We start from the raw sequence: 17,670 nt of genomic DNA on the forward strand, positions 1-17,670 counted from the left end.
ATCAACAATTAATTGACAAATTATTTTAGTTTTTAAGGTTTGTAATTTTTGTTGTCCTTTTTTTCTTCTTGCTAGCTCTAAAAAATAATTTTTAAAAAGCTGCACAACTGGTGACAAGGACAGAAAACTAGCACCGCAGAAATAAAAGGGAAATGAAATGAACTAAAAAGTGCAATTTATTTTAATAAAGGACTGGTGTTGCATTTTGATTCCATAAATTGTCCCCATTTGTACTTCCTGTTTAAACAATAACCAACATGATGATGGGTTAAATGAAGTTGATATTGTCACAAACGTAGCCTCACTAGTAATTAATGTAGTTTAATATGGTTGTTGGCACACATCTCACATGACAGATAATGTTCCAACATGTCACTGATAGGACCTTTCAGCACAGCTTTAGGAGATCTACCAGGCATTGCCGAGGTTGGTTAGGTCAAAGGGTTGAACCATGTGTAATTCAGAACAGAAGAGGTCCCACGGTCACTCCACAAAAACAATTACACTACTTATTTCACTCTATCCCTTGCCCGAAATTCACAAGCCTCACAGTTTCAGTGCAGTCAATCTCATTCTGCCCTTGGGCTATAAGCCACATGAAAATATGTGGTGCTGTGTTTATAAATCTAATCAAAAATAGAAACAGTAGACAAGCACAATGAGGTCCTACTATGGATCATGGGAATTCTCTAAATTCTGAAGGCACTTTTGTTTAACTTCTACAGGCCCTCTCTTACTACTACATTGTCTACCACACTCGTTAATCATCCCCTTTACTTGTCAATGATACAAAGGAGACTACATGTCTCCTAATTTCCCTCCAATCACCCTACAAATAATATTATGAAATATAAATGTTAGGAATATCCCCATTTATTTGTAAGTAAATATTAATCTTCACTTACCTCTCTATCCATGGATGTCTGCCCTTTTTCAGATGTGTAACAGAATGAAGAAAATGATTATGCCTACAATCAAAAATAGAGAACACACAAAAATAAACAACACTTCAACCTACACACAGTTAATCTGATTCCTATTTATGTTTGGCACATATGTTTGCAGAGAACAATTCTAAAAGACACTGCTAGAGGGGAAGGTGGTGTTTCATCTTTGCAGACCTAACAAAGCCCAGCCTGAGAGCAAAGTGAGGACAGTGCAGTTCCTTCACTTCCTTCCAGCAAAGAGAAGTCCTCGTCAGGGTGAAAACACAGTTAAAAGTAAAGTGAAATTTGGCACCCTCAGGAGAGATGCAGCTGTGTTTGGGGGCAGAGTGAGTTAACTTGTAACTCTAGAGAATGTGGGCATTCTAGGTCACCCTGCAGTAATTGTAAAGGCTGTGTGCAGTTTGTACAGGCATAGCCACACTTAACCTGGAGGGAGTTAAGTGATTCGAGTTTCCAGCATAGGTGCTGGAACTAGGAGTGCGGCTGCACCCCTTGGCTTGAAGTGGTTTTCATTATATGCATGGTTTACAGTTTGGTTCAATGGCTCTCAGTACCCCCACTACACAGCCCTGGTTCCCAGTGTTGTGACTGTTTGTATGCTAATAATTCTATCATCAAATATACAGGGCTAGATACACAGAAGGACATAGGCAGTGTGTCGATAAGTGTTGCGGTGCCTAACCTTTAGGCGCCTAAAAAAAAATCACACCACCGAGATTCACAAAGCCTGAGTCAGGCACCTAGGCCCCCTGTACAATGCATGGGGAGAGAGAGATGTGTTAGATTGTGATCCACAAAGCCAGAACACTAGGTGGAGTGTCATTTAAGCTAGCTAGTGGGAGATGCTGACAACTGGGATGTGTCCTAAGCCCCAGCCCTCTCTCAAAGATGTGGATCTCTAGCAGAGAGAGGCATTTAAGTGAAAACCCCTCTCCTGGAGTCAGATGACTTAGGTGACTGAGGAGTTTCTTGGGAGAATAGAGTGAGGCACCTGTCTAACTCAAACAGGGGGGAAATGGCATGAGTAGTAGTGCCTACCTTCTTTTAGCCCAGTGATTAGAGCACTCATCTGGGATGTGGGAAATGCAGGTTCAGTTCCCCCCTCTGCCATGAAGGGAGAAAGGATTTGAACAGGGGGTCTCCCCCTTCTGAGAAGAGGGCTCTAATCACTGAGTTATGGGATAGTCTGATATGAGGATCCCTCAATCTCTTCCATTGAATTTGTTCCACTGTAGATACACAATTAAAGAATCATTGGTGTAGGGGGACTGGACCCAGAGTCTCTCACTTCCCAGATAAGTGCCCTAACCAATGGACTATAGAGTTGTTCTCAGTTGCTTGCTCTCTGCCCCAATGACTCTACAGACTTAGGTGCCTTAATCTGGGGCTCAGGCATCTAAGTACCCTTGTGAATCTCTGTAACTACATTTGCAAAACTCCTATTAGTTTCTCTAGTGAAGGATCAGACCCATAAGGAATAGCAGATTGTACAGTCATTTCATTATGTATTTATACAGATACACATTCAGATTGTTTGGCACAAGATAAAGACAACAAACCAAACCTTCAAAAATTAAAAATGTCCCTTCTAATTCCCTCAGAGCTTTAGTTGATCTTCCAGGCTAGAAGAATTCATTATACAAGGGTTTTTCTGACTTCAGTTGAAGAAAAAAAATTCTGTGGTTAATTTTAAGCATGTGCTTAAGTCCCATTGAAATTAAGTACATACGTAAATCCCATTAAAGTTATCCATATGCGTAAGTGCTGTCCTAACCAAGGATGGATTTAAATACAGACCTGAATGTTCTCTAGAACAGGGGTCTCCTTTTTGTTGTTGGGATTACGCGCAGAGTACGGTACCAGCTCAGTGCGAGTAAGACTGGCATAGGGAACATGCTATCTGAATTTTCAGTACATCAATCACAGCAAAGGACAAGGGGTTTGCTGTTTGGCTTTAGCAGAAACTTTACTTTGTTTCTTTGTTTATCTGTATGAAAAACCTTAAAACCAAGGTTAGTTTGTTTAGGACAAGTGAGGAATGGCTTTTTGGATTTGTCAGTATTAATCGAAATCAACATGAAACTCTCAGCTAGGAACTCTACCAATTTAACTAAAGGTGGTGCCTGGTCAGCCTGCTGGTCCCCCCTCCCAGCGTCTGCCATCACCACAACCCATCAGCCACTCATACACCACCCCAGCCCCCAGCTTCTGACCAGGTTTCTCATATCCTTCCTTTAGGGGCAACACCCTACCCCTTATGTTGCAATGAGAGTCCCCACCACTCTTCCCAGCTCAGTATTCTCCCATTTTCCACTGCCATCCCTAAGCCAGAAGAATACATCCCTTTAGCACTTAGCTTCTGCTCTGCTATCAGCATTTCAGCACAGATGGAAGTTCTGTGCAGAGCAGAATGGAGGGGGAAAATCTGCATCTCCAGAAATCTTGCTCCCCCATTATTTCCCCCCCCCCAATATCTGCTCTCCCGTCAGTAAAGAATCTATCCCTAAAACTGGACAGGACTACATGAAGTATGGCTGCAAAATCAGGGCTGTATCCAATGTCCATTGAAGTCAATGGAAGTCTTTTCTGAATCTTCATTTTCTTTGTTCCGCAAGGAGTGAAAGGTTGAACTCTTTCTAATCATTGCTGGTGCTGAGTCTCCTGACCTTTGTCACCTTCACTGGATACCAGTGCCCTCCTGTGGGAGGTGCCAATGTCATCTCAGGTATTAGTTTCATGAGGGCTCCAGCAAATTCTGCAGTTTCTGCTGCTGCTGCTGCTGCTGCCCGGACAGCTACTGTATAATCTCCAGCATTGTCTGCAGAGTTGGTACAGAAATTCCTCTGCCCTCCATAATGTGTAAAACAGAGGTGCATAGAGGTCACACAACTTGCCTCAACTCACACATCAAGTCAGTAGCAAATTCAGAAAACATAACCCGGGAACTATGACTCTCAGAGCCAGTACTGGGGCCCTAAACAAAGACCATATCTGATTCCCCTCCCCAGTTGGTTCCCTTTTGCTTGCCTTCCACTTTGCTCAATGACCCACCTATGTCCTGCTCCCATTGAATTCAACAGCTAAACTCCTATTGATTTCAATGGTGCAGCATCAGAAAGGTGTTCTGGTTACTGCTTAGTTGTGTGCAGCTATAAGAAACAAAAGGGGCAAGAATTCCACCAATAGAGAAGACTGATTCAGAACAGGCCTGTTGATAAATGACTATGTCAATCCCAACGTCATTGTGGTGACCCCTTTTGTGTAGAACTGTGGGAAGCTGCTATTAGAAAGGGGTAGGTCTGGGAATGAAAGGGGGATAAAAAGAGTCACCTTACATAATGCAAACAAGTATTGTGGTATGTGGTGATGTGAATACGCACAGGCCTGGTACACAGAATGTATCATGTGCTAAGAACTATAGAGGGAACTCCATCCTAAAATATTGGCAGAAAACCAGTAAGTGACTAATAGCCCTAACAGACTATTGAAGACTCCCTTTGGACTCTCTCAAACATCGAGCAGCTGGCCCTGGTCTTCACAAGGTGCATCTTGATGGAATGTTGCTGGTGGAAAAAGCCCATCAGTCAGTTAAATTCAGTAGAGGAGCCTCTCCCTCTCTAACTCTTGATTTTGGGAGCCTATTTTCAAGTCTAATCTCAATTTTTTTTTCTTAAAGAAAGGCCCTGACTCATAGACTTATAGACTTTAAGGTCAGAATGGACCATTATGATCTTCTAGTCTGACCTCCTGCACAACGCAGGCCACAGAATCTCACCCATCCACTCCTATAACAAACCCCTAACCTATGTCTGAGTTATTGAAGTTCTCAACTTGTGGTTTAAAGACTTCAAGGTGCAGAGAATCCTCCAGCAAGTGACCCGTGCCCCATGCTGCAGAGGAAGGCGAACCCCCCACCCCCCAGGGCCTCTGCCAGTCTGCCCTGGAGGAAAATTCCTTCACAACCCCAAATATGGCCATCAGCTAAACCCTGAGCATGTGGGCAAGTCTCACCAGCCAGACACCCAGGAAAAAATTCTCTGTAGTAACTCAGATCCCACCCCATCTAACATCCCATCACAGGACATTGGGCATATTTACCGCTAATAGTCAAAGGTCAATTAATTGCCAAAATTAGGCTCTCTCATCATACCATCCCTTCCATAAACTTATCAAGCTTAGTCTTGAAGCCAGATATGTCTTTTGCTTCCACTGCTCCCCTTGGAAGGCTATTCCAGAACTTCACTCCTCTGATGGTTAGAAACCGTCTTCTAATTTCAAGACTAAACTTCCTGATGGCCAGTTCATATCCATTTGTCCTTGTGTCCACATTGGTACTGAGCTTAAATAACTCCTCTCCCTCCCTGGTATTTATCCCTCCAGCACAGCTCTTAAGTATGAGTTTAACTTCCTGTGTTTGTCAGAGAGTGCCACATGCTTAAGTGATGAAAGCTTTTAACCCTTTTTCTATGGAGATGGCCTTGAAAATATAAATAGATAGAGAAGCTTGTCACTGATTTGTTCTAGACCCTGTGTTTCATGGTTCCCCCTTTGAAGATACTAAGGTTGGGCTTTGAGACCTCTGAAACCTATAGCCATTGGAGATTCAATTGTGGGGGGAGCCCAGACCGATTTCAGTGTGGTTGGGTGCTAGCTAGACTGCAACAAGCTCCCTTCCAGCAAATTTAGCTTATCTACTGTCTCTTCTCAGCAGCCTCTCACTTCAAGGATTGACGGGGTTCAGCTTAATAGCATAACAGGCAGTGGGGTGTACTGGGCCGTGCATAGGACCTAGGGTGAGGGATTCTTGCATTCTAATCCTAATTCTGGCACTTGTTTCCTTTAAGGTCTTGGTCAAAAACCTCAGTTTTCCTATTTGCAAAATGTGCACAATTATTCTCATGTCTTGGGGCACTGTAATAATCAATTAAGTAACCAGCAAAACTCATCATTATTGTTGAGTATAGAGCATATGGCATGTATGGAGAGGTGCGCGTTCTGGTGTTTCCTTTCTGTTCTAGGCTTCACAGTGAGTACGCCCAGCAGATAGAACGCCGGTGAAATGTTCTCTCACTTTGGGGTTTTCAGAATTTATTCTATTCCCGTTTATGTTTTAACTCCCAGACTGTGGCTGAGGGCCCACCCTGCTCACTGCCCTGGGCTGTGTCTGACACTTTTTTTACCCCCATAAGGATACACCAACAATAATAAAAAATGAAAGAAAAAACATCTGTCCTTCCCTCCTTTTCTCATCTCCTCTCGCTATGATGCTGCTTCCCTGTTGTCTGTCTGCTATACAGGCACTGACCAAATGCCACTGTAAGCTCACCCCATCTGAAGGCTCCAGTGCTTTGGTCAATGTGTCCTACTTTTAAGGCCCTCTGTCTGGGCTCATGCAGGTGAGCTTTTCTCTCTTTCTCTCTCAGTCTGCACTGCTCCACTGTTAGTTTGTAATTCTCCTCTCTGGGCAGTAGCTATGGAGTACGTATTGAACTCTTGTAACCAACTTCACACCATGATCTTACCACTGCTGCTGTCCCCTATTGCTGGGACGTATCATAATGCTGCCTATTGCCTGTACTGGGTGCCATACTCCTTTGGCGGAGGAAGGAACATCATGGGTTTTTTAAATCATGATGTACACTAGGCTCTGCTGAATTTGGGCAATCCTCCATGTCATCTCCCTGATGCCAGTGGACCCTATTGTATCTTAATGTATTAGGAACCTCAAAAGCATTAACTTTCTGCAGACTCTGTGCTCCTGCTGTCACCCTCACTCCCACTTCCTTAACAGTCCACACTTAACTCATTATTTCTTCTATAGGAGCCCTGAATTCCAATAATGAGCGAATGGAAGTATCAGCCTATTCATCAGTCTCTACAATGTATTCATTCACTAGGGATACTTAAGTTGTTGAATGGCTTTGCTCCCATACAGGACTATATGGTAGAATATGAAACATTAACAATGTGCTAAGGTAAACAGTAGGCAGTCTGGTGGGGCATATTCAATAGATATACAAGGGATAAGCACTGTAGAAAATGTATTGTAGCCTCACCCTTCACTGATTTAGAGGCCAACAGCTCATAGGATATGTCAGAGCTTCCACTATGAAATCTTATTTTCAGGTATTAACTAATTTATTTTTGTTACTGTCTCAATGGTCCATGGATTTTAGAAGTCCCTTGCAAACTTCTATTTCTTTTCTCAGTTTTCAGCTATTATTAAAACAAATACACCAGGTAAATGAGCTCACAAAATGACACAAATATGTGGTAGTTTTTTGGGTCTAAACCACTGACTGTAGGAGCCCCAGTTTCCCAGACATTTTCTATTGTAAGTAACACACATGACCTATGTTATGAAGAGGGTGATGTTATTTATCAATGTAGCCATAGATAAGAACAGTAGAAAACTTTAAAAAAAAATCTCTGCTATCAGAATTAAAACAACCACTATCATTGAGTATGCATTGCAAAATACTTCTGAAGATGCATTTTCTTGCAATGTATCCGACATATCTACCACTGCATATATTGATACTGTTGTTAATAGATCAGTGAAGTTTGACTGAAAGCAGTGAGACAGAAATTATACCATATGAGCAGTCCCAGAAGGGATACCTCTAGTGGTTCAAAACATACTTCACTTGCCTCTGGCATAAGTTTCTGGATTAGTGTCATATATGTGTCAACATGGAACAACATAGGCTATTTGTTTATACATTCTCATTACTTCCCTTTATTTTACTCTATATTCCAGTTGACATTGACTGTATATATCAATATACTCATCTCAGTAAGTTTGCATTTCTTTGTCACATATCTGTGAATAAAACAACAGCTGAATGGCAAGTGAAGGGAAACTGAGGCAATCAAGTATGCGATGGGGAAAGATATACAGAATAAATAAGGATAGTTATGGCAACTTTCACATATTAATTAGCACCAAAATATCTGGGAATGCCATACCAAAGTGACTATTTAGCAAGAAGATTTTTCACTTGCCATAGCATTCAGTTAACTGAAAAAGTCTGAATACACACAACTGAAATGTTCTAGAATTATTTCCATTTGTTTTTATCTGATTGATTATTATTTATTATTTTATTAGTCTATCACACAAAAATAATTTTACCTAGCTCTTATATAGCACCTTTCATCAATAGATCTCAATGTTACTGTTATTCGGCACATGCTCTAAATTATTTGAGTCTCTCCTGCTGGTAACATCTATTTGCTGGTTTTGCTTACTGCAGCCTGATAAATAGAAACTAAAATGTCTAACTCTGGTGATTGAACCTTTGAACTAAGGCTCCCTTTAAAATGAATGCTAAATATGTTTCCCTCATCACAATGCAGGACATAAACTAGTAATCTTGACACCTCAATAGACAAAGAATGAACAAACAATGGCTTCTAATCTTGATGTAGTTCCTAGACAAAAAGAAACATATTTGAGTTGATCCTGTTTATACTAGGCTTGAAGTCAGCCCATAACCTGTAAGCAGCTGCAAAAAATGAGGTTCCATATTTTCCTCCTCTCATCTTCCATATCTCAGTCTAAGAGTCAAAAGATGTCTTAGCTAACTGACAGACCTGTAAACTCAAGTAGGGATCTGAAAACCTAGCTGTGCTCTTTCATCATCAGAATGCAGCAGAAAATTGAATTGATGATCTGCAGAGCAGGAAGGAATCCATCTAGCTCTTCCATACAGGACTTGTATTGGCTCTGCAGTGGTAACGGCAATAAAAACTGCTTTTCATCATTGAAGTAAGCATCTCTGATTTGAAGATAAAGAGAGAAAGACTCCAGCACCAACATATGATTATTTAGCCACACTGCCCTGTGGGGGTGCCCACAGCGATGGTGCCTCTCAACGCACCCAGCTCCCCTATGCACAGGGTGAATGTGCACTTTGCACCATTCCTTACGGTGCTGCAGCACGTGCCCATCTCTGTGGCTAGTCAGCTCTGCAGTCCAGTGAGAGTGAGGGGTCAATATGGCCTCTCTTCCTCCTCAGCAACTTTGGAGCAATTTGTGCTCTGGGGGCACATGGAAGAAGCAATCCAGGTTCCCCTTTATCCTTGTACAGAGTGAACAAGGAGAGGAGGAAGGCAAGCTCCCCAAGCCCTCTCCCTACAATTTGTATACTCACACTACAGCCTGTGGCAGTCAGGCTAATAAGGAGCGAAATTCATCCCTGTGCAGAGGGTAAGCAGAAGAGTTATACATCCCTTAAGTCTAACAGGGTTTAAATGGTGCATAGGCATTGTGCTGGCCCTCCACACAGGCGTGAATTTCACCCAGGGAGGAGACACGCCAAATCAGACAAAGCTATTTTTTCCAGAATCCCTTTGCTCAAAGTAAGTGTATTTTGGCTTCTGCTAGCTTATGTCACACCCATAATTCTAACTAAAAATAGGTTTTACTGCTACGTTGCTCACTATTACAGATGACGCTTATAAAAAAAAAAGTCATTGAACTTTCTAAACACAAAGCATGTTATTTTCTCATTTAAGATATTGAACTCTACAGGATGGCTGTTTACTTAGGATTTGGTTTAGTTTCTTTAAAATATATAGAGAATGTTGCATCCCTCCTCTCCCCCCCTCAAAAATGATTAATTTGGATGACTACATAATTATTCACTGTTTTGAAAAATATTACCTAGCAAATGGAACAGAACGGCTGAAAGGGAAGCTGTCTAGCCTACTGTGTGATTGCACAGGCCCCAATCCCGCAAACAATTCTCTGTACTCACATGAGTAGTTAAACTGAAATCAGTGAAAAGATTTATGTATAAAACAAATCCGTGGGTGCAAGTGTTTACAGGATATGGGCCATATTAAGGATGTTAAAAATTTAACATTTAAATTTTAACATTTAAAAATCTTTACTAAAATATGTAGCTATATTTTAAATTAGATTTCTGATTCCCCCCTTTGGGACACTAAACTGAGGATTTAAGACTCAATTCTCATTTCATTTGCATCAGTTTTACATTGGTGTAATCCCATTGATTTTAATGGAGTTACTTCTCATTTACACTGCAGAAAGTCATTTTTGAGATTAGGAGGATCAAAATCTACATAAAAATAAAAGTTCATATAGTGATACTTTCAATGCTTCAACTGTCAGCCCAATGCATATTTTTCATCATTTGAGTTGTATACTCTTGAAGGGGAATGAAATCAGACAAGGCACTGTTATAATATAACTTTCTGGTTATTATCACCAATTAGTCCAAGTGAAAAGGGGCTCAGTCCTACAACTGGATCCAGGATTTGTGATTTAGAAAGTGATTAACTGATGGAAAGGCAGTCAGCTGTCTTAAGTGTTGATGTTGTGTTTGTTGCTGTGCAAGACACAAAAGGACCTGATCCTAAACCCAGTGAATATAATGGTAGACTGTCCATTGACTTCAATGAGCTTTATGCTCAAAGTGAGACAACCTTCCTGTCCCAAAGAGCAGGGCCGGCTCCAGACCTCAGCACGCCAAGCGCGTGCTTGGGGCAGCATGCCGCGGGGGGCGCTCTGCCGGCCGCCGGGAGGGCGGCAGGCAGCTCCGGCAGACCTCCCGCAGGCATGCCTGCGGAGGGTCCGCTGGTCCCGCGGCTTCGGTGGAGCATCCGCAGGCATGCCTGCGGGAGGTCCACCGGAGCCGTGGGACCACCTGACCCTCCGTAGACATGCCTGCGGGAGGTCCACCGGAGCCGCGGGACCGGCGACCGGCAGAGTGCCCCCCGCGGCGTGCCGCCCTGCTTGGGGCGACGAAATCGCTAGAGCCGCCCCTGCCAAAGAGCTTACATTTAGAAAAAAGACACATAGAAGATAGGACACAGATGGAAACCCAGAGGAGAGAGTCAGTTGGTAAGGTTTAAAAAAAGTCAATAGCTTTCTTCTTGGGGCAACTTGAACAAAGTGAGTCTTTTGGAAGCGCTATGATGGACTAGGGAGGTGGCTTAGTAAAATGGGATGGGAAGGAAATTTTTAATATACTGTTGATAGAGTAAGGACAAAATGATTTACCTGAGTCAACCTTTTACTGACCCTGTTGAAAGTTGGTGTTATAATCTTGGTCTCCAGTGTCTCTAGGTTTGATTCACTGTGACCGGAAAGATCAAGCAAAACCATTCCCACTTTAATTTAGAGTCATAGAGTTTAAGGCCAGAAGGGACCACCAGCCCATCTAACCTGACCTCTTGTATATCATGGACTGCCAACACCACCCACACACTAAACTCAATAACTGAAATTAGACCAACGTATTACAACTGTGAGGAGACTAAACTGCTGTGTGACACAGGCAGAGAAAAGAAGGGACTGAGGTGCACCAATATCCAAGCCCCCTGCAATAGCAGAGAATGGATTCAGTGAGATATATCCAGGTGACCTGTGCCCCCTAGTGCAGAAGAAGCTGTAAAAAGCCACAGGGTCACTGCCAATCTGCTGTGGGGGGAAATTCCTTCCCAACTTAGTTTTTCAGCAAATATCCAGAATTACAATATAAGCAGCTAACATCAAGAATTGCAAATAAGAACGTGCATCAGGTCATGTTAAACCCTGTAAACCCACTCTCAGAGTTCAAAAAGTCTCCCCTTTGGTACACCTTTGGGCTAATGTAGTATATTAAAATTCCACCCCAGGAGAACATGAATAGAACAGAGAAACATGAGACAAAAGAAGAATTTCATTCCTCAATTACAAGCTGGCAAGCCTCCCAGTATCTCCACATAGTTCCCCTAAGCTGCCCAGCTGGTAGGAGTTGCATTGGTGGCTCCTCACTCACTGGAGGAATCTCATAATTTATAGGTCTGCCACCATAATCTCTGCTCATTTAATTGGAAAATGCACACCGTTCACAGGGATAAGACAAGACTGAGCTGGGTTATTTTTCTTTGAGGTGTTTTTTTTGGACTACAGCATATATTTCACATATCAATCACTTCACCTATTCTACAGGGGTATAAATACATAGTGAGAAACAGGGCAAAATACAAGTAAATTAAAGAAGATCAATATCAGTAATGCCCTGGCTGGTCCATTCTGGTTTTTACAAGTGGAAGAACTCCATACAGGCAGATTTCCTCTATGCCTGGCCATGGGGAAGTTGCATGTACCTCCTCTAATGGCATTGGGCCCCCCACTCCGTGGAAGCCTCTCTTGGATGCTGTAATGGTTGTGCTCACCACTGTGGAGACTCCTGCTGGTTGCTCCAGGATTAAGCTCTGTCCATCAGCAGGGCACCCTCCCCTTGTGGTGTCTCACTCTCCGGCATTGCTTCTCAGGGCCAGCTTTATGAAGGGCAGGGCCCATTTGAATACCCAACAGCGGTCCAGGGCTTCGGCAGTGCTTCGGCGGTGGAGGGGTCCGCTCTGGATCATCCGCGGCACCGAAGGACCACCCGCCGCCAAAATGCCACCGAACACCTGAAGTGGCCCCCACCACCACCACCGGGTGAATAAAAAATATATATATACATATATATATATATATATTAAAAAGACTCCTAAGGCGGGGGGCCCTCTTAGGCGCAGGCACAGGGCCTGATTCCGGGGAATTGGCTTACAGCTGGCCCTGCTGCTTCTCTACTGTCTCCACTGTCTGTGGGGACCCACTTCGCCTCCGGACCATGGCATCCTCTTCAGGACAAGGCCCTATGGCTGTGCCCCAACTCCGTTGTCTCCCCTCTTCCAGGGGAACCGTCAGTCCTTCACCCAGCCTTTCACTGCAGCCCCTAGTCCAGCCCCTCAATCAGGGGCAAACTGCAGTCCTTTGGCTGGTCACTTCCCTCGGCAGCCAGTGGGTCAAAGGGGGTGAGGGGCAGGACCGCTTGCTACTCTGGGCCCTGACCCAGGGACCCTATACCTGGCAGCCACTCCCTGCCTCTTCTTCCCCTCTGCCACTACCTGCTTTCCCTGGGCCACTTCCCCATAGCCCCAGCACCTACTCGGCCCCTATATCAAGGCCACAGTCTGGGAGCCAGCAAGGATGGAGCTCCACTTGCTCCCTCAACCCTGCCCAGCACTGCTCTGTCCCAGGTACTTCTTGAGGGAGAGACTGCTCCTCTTTGTCCTGCAGTCCTTCTTATAGGGCCCAGCCTGGTCCTGATTGGCTGCTTCTAAGCCTTCCTCTGATTGGCTGGGTTCTGCACAGCTGCTCCAATGGCTGCTATTAACCCTTTGCCAGCCAGTGAGGACAGCTGCCTGGTCACAGGTGTTCTATGTGGTCTTCCCCTCTGTAAGGTTTTGGAGGTGAGGGTTGGAAGAGAGGACCAGTCACACTCCATGGCACCTGTAGATTTTTACATGGGAATCAGGGTTCAAAGCAACTTTAATTCCTGCTGGGTCCCGTCAGTATCTTGTACCAAGTATCAGAAGGCGGAACCAGACAATTAAGAATGGAGTGGCAAGACAGCCAGTGCAGCCTGACCGGACTACAGCCATCCCACTGAATAGCTACTTCCTCCACAGATCTAGCATTACCTTTTCTTCATGGATCCAGCATTTAGGGAATTTGGGGGGCTTGGCTTTTGGTCACAGAGCATTATCCCAAACTTCTCACACTAAAGGAGATGATTTCCTGAAAATTCTGAGGTGACCTTCAGTGAATCTTCAATCTCCTCTGGCACATTTCCATGGGTTTCTCTATGGTTTAGCCCTAAAAGAGCAAAGGTGGTAATGTGCTGCAAAATACTATACATGCAGCTTAGAATGCCCTTTCAGGCCCTGGCTCACTGATGTGTTCTTCCTAACTAAATCTTAACATATAGCAAATGAAAACAGTATTCCAGATGGCTGCTTCTCTCAGGTTGGGCAGATTAATTCTTCCCCATTATTCAGTCCATTCTCTTGAACACAACACTGAAAATGACATTTCAATGTAAAGTTGCTGATTTGCCTGTAGGTTAAGCTTAAGCCTTTGGTTAGTCACTTTGAACATTTTTGTTGTCTCTTAAAGATGACCTACAAACAATGGGTTTATACCCTTTTCTGCTTCTTTATGATGCATAAGGAATGCCTGAAAGGTTTCATTCCTCTTTTTTTTTTTAAACAAATTTCTTGTTTTAACTGCAGAAATATCAAGAGTATCAACTCCTCTCTTACCAGTTTTTTGCTGAAGGACCAGAGGCTGGAGTAGGAACTATTACAACCCTCAGTTGAAAGAGTGAGGTTGTTGAATCTTTCACAGAGTTTTTCTCCCAAATGATTGCCAGATATTTGAGCTAAGTAGGGATAAACAAACAAAGAAAATTTGAGCTGGGTGGGTTTTCCCATCCCACAAAATGTTGGAGTTATCAAAAAATATTTCCATCCTGTATCAGGAGAAAAAGTTGAAATAAAAAAAAATTAACCAATTTTTTTTTCAAAGTGGGTTTAGGTAATCTAAATGTGTCACTTTGATCATTCTGAAATGTTTTATGTAAATTTCAACCCCTTTTATTTATTTTAACTTAATTAGCTTAAACTTCAAAACTCATTTTGAACTGGATACCAGAATGTTTTATTTAAGAAATGTTTAAATAAAAAGTGTTGACATGTTCAAAAAATAATTTTCAAAAAAAAATTTTGGAGTCTAAACATTCATTGAAACAGACCTTTTACTCTGAAATGTTTTGGTTTTCACAAATCAACATTTGTGAATGAAAAAACCATAGAATCAGAGAAATCGGAGAACTGTAGGGCTAGAATGGATTTTTGGAGGAGGTTATTTAGTCCTGCCCTCCCCATTAAGGCAGGACCACGGATACCTAGGCCAGCCCTGACAGGTATTTGCCTAACCTATTCTTACAAACCTGACCGGGACTCCACAACCTCCTTTGGAAGCTTATTCCAGTATATAACTATCCTTATAGTTAAAAAAGTTTTCCCTAATATCTAACCTAAATCTCTCTTGCTACAGATTAAGCCAATCACTTCTTGTCTTCACTTCAGTAGACATGGAGAACAATTGATCGCTGTCCTCTTTATAACAGCCCTTAACATATTTGAAGACTGTTATCAGTCTTCTTTTCTCAAGACTAAACATGCCTGTTTTTGTCAACCTTTCCTCACAGGTCAGATTTTCTAAACCTTTTATCATTTTTATTGCTCTCCTCTGGATTCTCTCCAGTTTGTCCACATCTTTCTAAACATGTAGTGCCCAAAACTGGACACAATACTCCTCCTGATGCCTCACCAGTGCCAAGTAAACCAGGGCAATTACCTCCTGTGCTTTACATACAACATTCCTCTTAATTATCCCAGAATTATATGATCCTTTTTTGCAACTGCATCACATTATTGACTCATATTCAATTTGAGATTCAATATAACCTCCAGATCCTTGTCAGCAGTACTACCACTTAGCCAGTTATTCCCCATTTTGTAGTTGTGCATTTGATTTTTCCTTCATAGGTGAAGTACTTTGCACTCGTCTTTATTGAATTTCATCTTGATTTCAGAAAAATTCTCCAATTTGTCAAGGTTATTTTGAATTTTAATCCTGTCCTACAAATTTCTAGCAACCCCTCCCACATTGGTATTATCTGCAAATTTTATAAACATAGTCTCCACTCTATTATCCAAGTCATTAATGAAAATATTGACTAGAACTGGACTTGGGACAGACTCCCCTGCAGGACCCCACTAGATATGTCTTCCCATTCTGTCAGCGAACCATTGATCATTATTATTTGAGTACGGTCCTTCAACCAGTCACGCACCCAATTTATAGTAGTAGCATCTGTTTCATCAAAAAAATTCCGAACACAATGAGAAGTTATAGGTCCCATTCCTGCAATGAGCTTTGTGTGGGCAGACCCCTGTGTACAGAGCTCCATTGAAGTCAGTGGGACTCCATGAGGGTGCAGGAGTCCACCCCCATGAGATCGTTGCAGGACTAGACAAACTGACTAAAAATCCATCCCTCACCCACTCAATTGCTCACATTTTATCCTCTTGGTACTTAGGGTGTCATAATCTTTCCAACTCTCCAGTTACCCATAGAGTCTTCCAGGAAAACAGGATAAACATAACCTGAATTTTAAATATTAAAAACTCAAGATTAAACAAAAAGCAAAAAAATCTTGCCCTGACTGTGCTTAAAAGTTCTACTCTTTTGAAAGACTTTGCTGTTATCAGCCATATGTCCTATCTGTATAATGAGGAACTGGACTAGAAACCACTTAAATTTTAAGGGCAAAAAACAGAACAAATATATATTTACCTTCTTCATAACTCACCTGTAAGAAAAGCAGTGTGACTTTAATGTCACTTAATTAAGCCAATTGACTGCAGAGATGTTGCAGTCCAATTTAGATGATCAAGTATGAAAACTGGACCCTATGGGCTTGTCTACCCTGAGAAATTAATTCAGATTAAGGTAGGATTAATTTAAAACAGTATATCTAATGTGAAATAACTACCTGTTGACACTCTTATTCCAGAGTAATAGTGCCTTATTCTGCATTAGTTTAATCTGCTTTCAAATTCAGAATAAAGCAATTTTATCCTGGAATAAGAGTATCCACACATGGAGTTAATCAGGAGTAGCTATTCCAAAATAGCTCCCCATGTAGGCAATCCCTAAATCTGAATCCTATTCAACATTTTCATTAATGACTTGGATAATGGAGTGGAGAGTATGCTTACACAATTTGCAGATAACACCAAAGTGGGATGGGTTGCTAGCACTTTGCAGGACAAGATTAAAAGTGGAATACCATAAACCAATGCCCTGGGTAAGGCAATGTGTATTACATACAGCTACTATTTGGGATACTCTCTTTAACATCCTATTTTTGCCTTCAATACATTGCATATTGCCATTTTTGCCAACAAACTGGCACTAATCATGGTATTAAAATCATAGATTTGGAATTCACTATAATATTACCCATGCCACTGGATGAAAGAAAAGCATGTCTTTAAAGTGGTCACGCCACAATCTAAACAAGCTGATATGAAGGGTCTGATTGCCACTGTATTATTTCCGCTTTTCCAGCAATGTATGGAGTTACATCAACATCAAACTGGAGTATCACAGTGGTGAATGAGGAATCAAAGAGTGTAAACCCTCTTAATTAAGGAGCTAGTAAAAATAATAAGCATAATATTTTGTGGGGAATAGTTGTTCTTTCCACTCCTGTTCCAAATCATAATTTAAAACCACCAAGTACAGTTTGTAGTCCCTGGTGTTGAGTTCAAATCAGGGATGGGCCCAACCCACCAAAATTGGGATCCAGATTTTGAAGATTCCAAACTGCATGAAAAAAATATGCTGTTGGTTTCCATATAATCTAGGGTCTCAGAAATAGCACTTTTCATTGAAGAGGACAATTTTATAGGAAGGAGGATGGTCTAGTGCATAAGGCACTGGACAGAGACTCAGGCACCGTGGGTTCAACTCCTGACTCAGCTGCAGACTTCCAGTGTACCCTTGCACAAGTCATTTTATTTTCCTTTTGCCGCAGTTCCCCATCTCTGAAAATGGGGATAATACTTCACTCCCAGGGGAAGGTAAAAACTTTTAATAACTGCACGTCGTTCAGATACTAGAGTGATGAGAGTTATACAAGATTTGTAGAGAAACATGAAATTCAAACTGATCCCTGTTGGTATTAAGGACCCGATTCTCAGTTGTACCCAAAGAATGCTGGCTGCAGCTGGGTCATTTGTGGGCTCTGGCATTCTAGAACCAGTTTTGTGCCAGTCTGGTCTCTGGAGTAGTTTAGAACAGTCC

The 17,670-nt window shown here is 42.3% G+C and overlaps 1 protein-coding gene across 1 annotated transcript in view; it reads right to left on the reverse strand.

Annotated features, from left to right (window-relative positions):
- LOC120397306 overlaps positions 1-17,670 on the reverse strand; it is a 427,598-nt gene that overhangs the window by 234,505 nt on the left and 175,423 nt on the right. Inside the window, exon 7 of the mRNA XM_039523006.1 lies at positions 906-968. Coding sequence (XP_039378940.1) covers positions 906-917 — 12 coding nt within the window. The 5' untranslated portion in view covers positions 918-968. The remainder of the gene's footprint in view (positions 1-905; positions 969-17,670) is intronic.

Source organism: Mauremys reevesii, linkage group 2, assembly GCF_016161935.1.
Source record: "Mauremys reevesii isolate NIE-2019 linkage group 2, ASM1616193v1, whole genome shotgun sequence".
In the NCBI taxonomy this organism is placed as follows: Eukaryota; Metazoa; Chordata; order Testudines; family Geoemydidae; genus Mauremys; species Mauremys reevesii.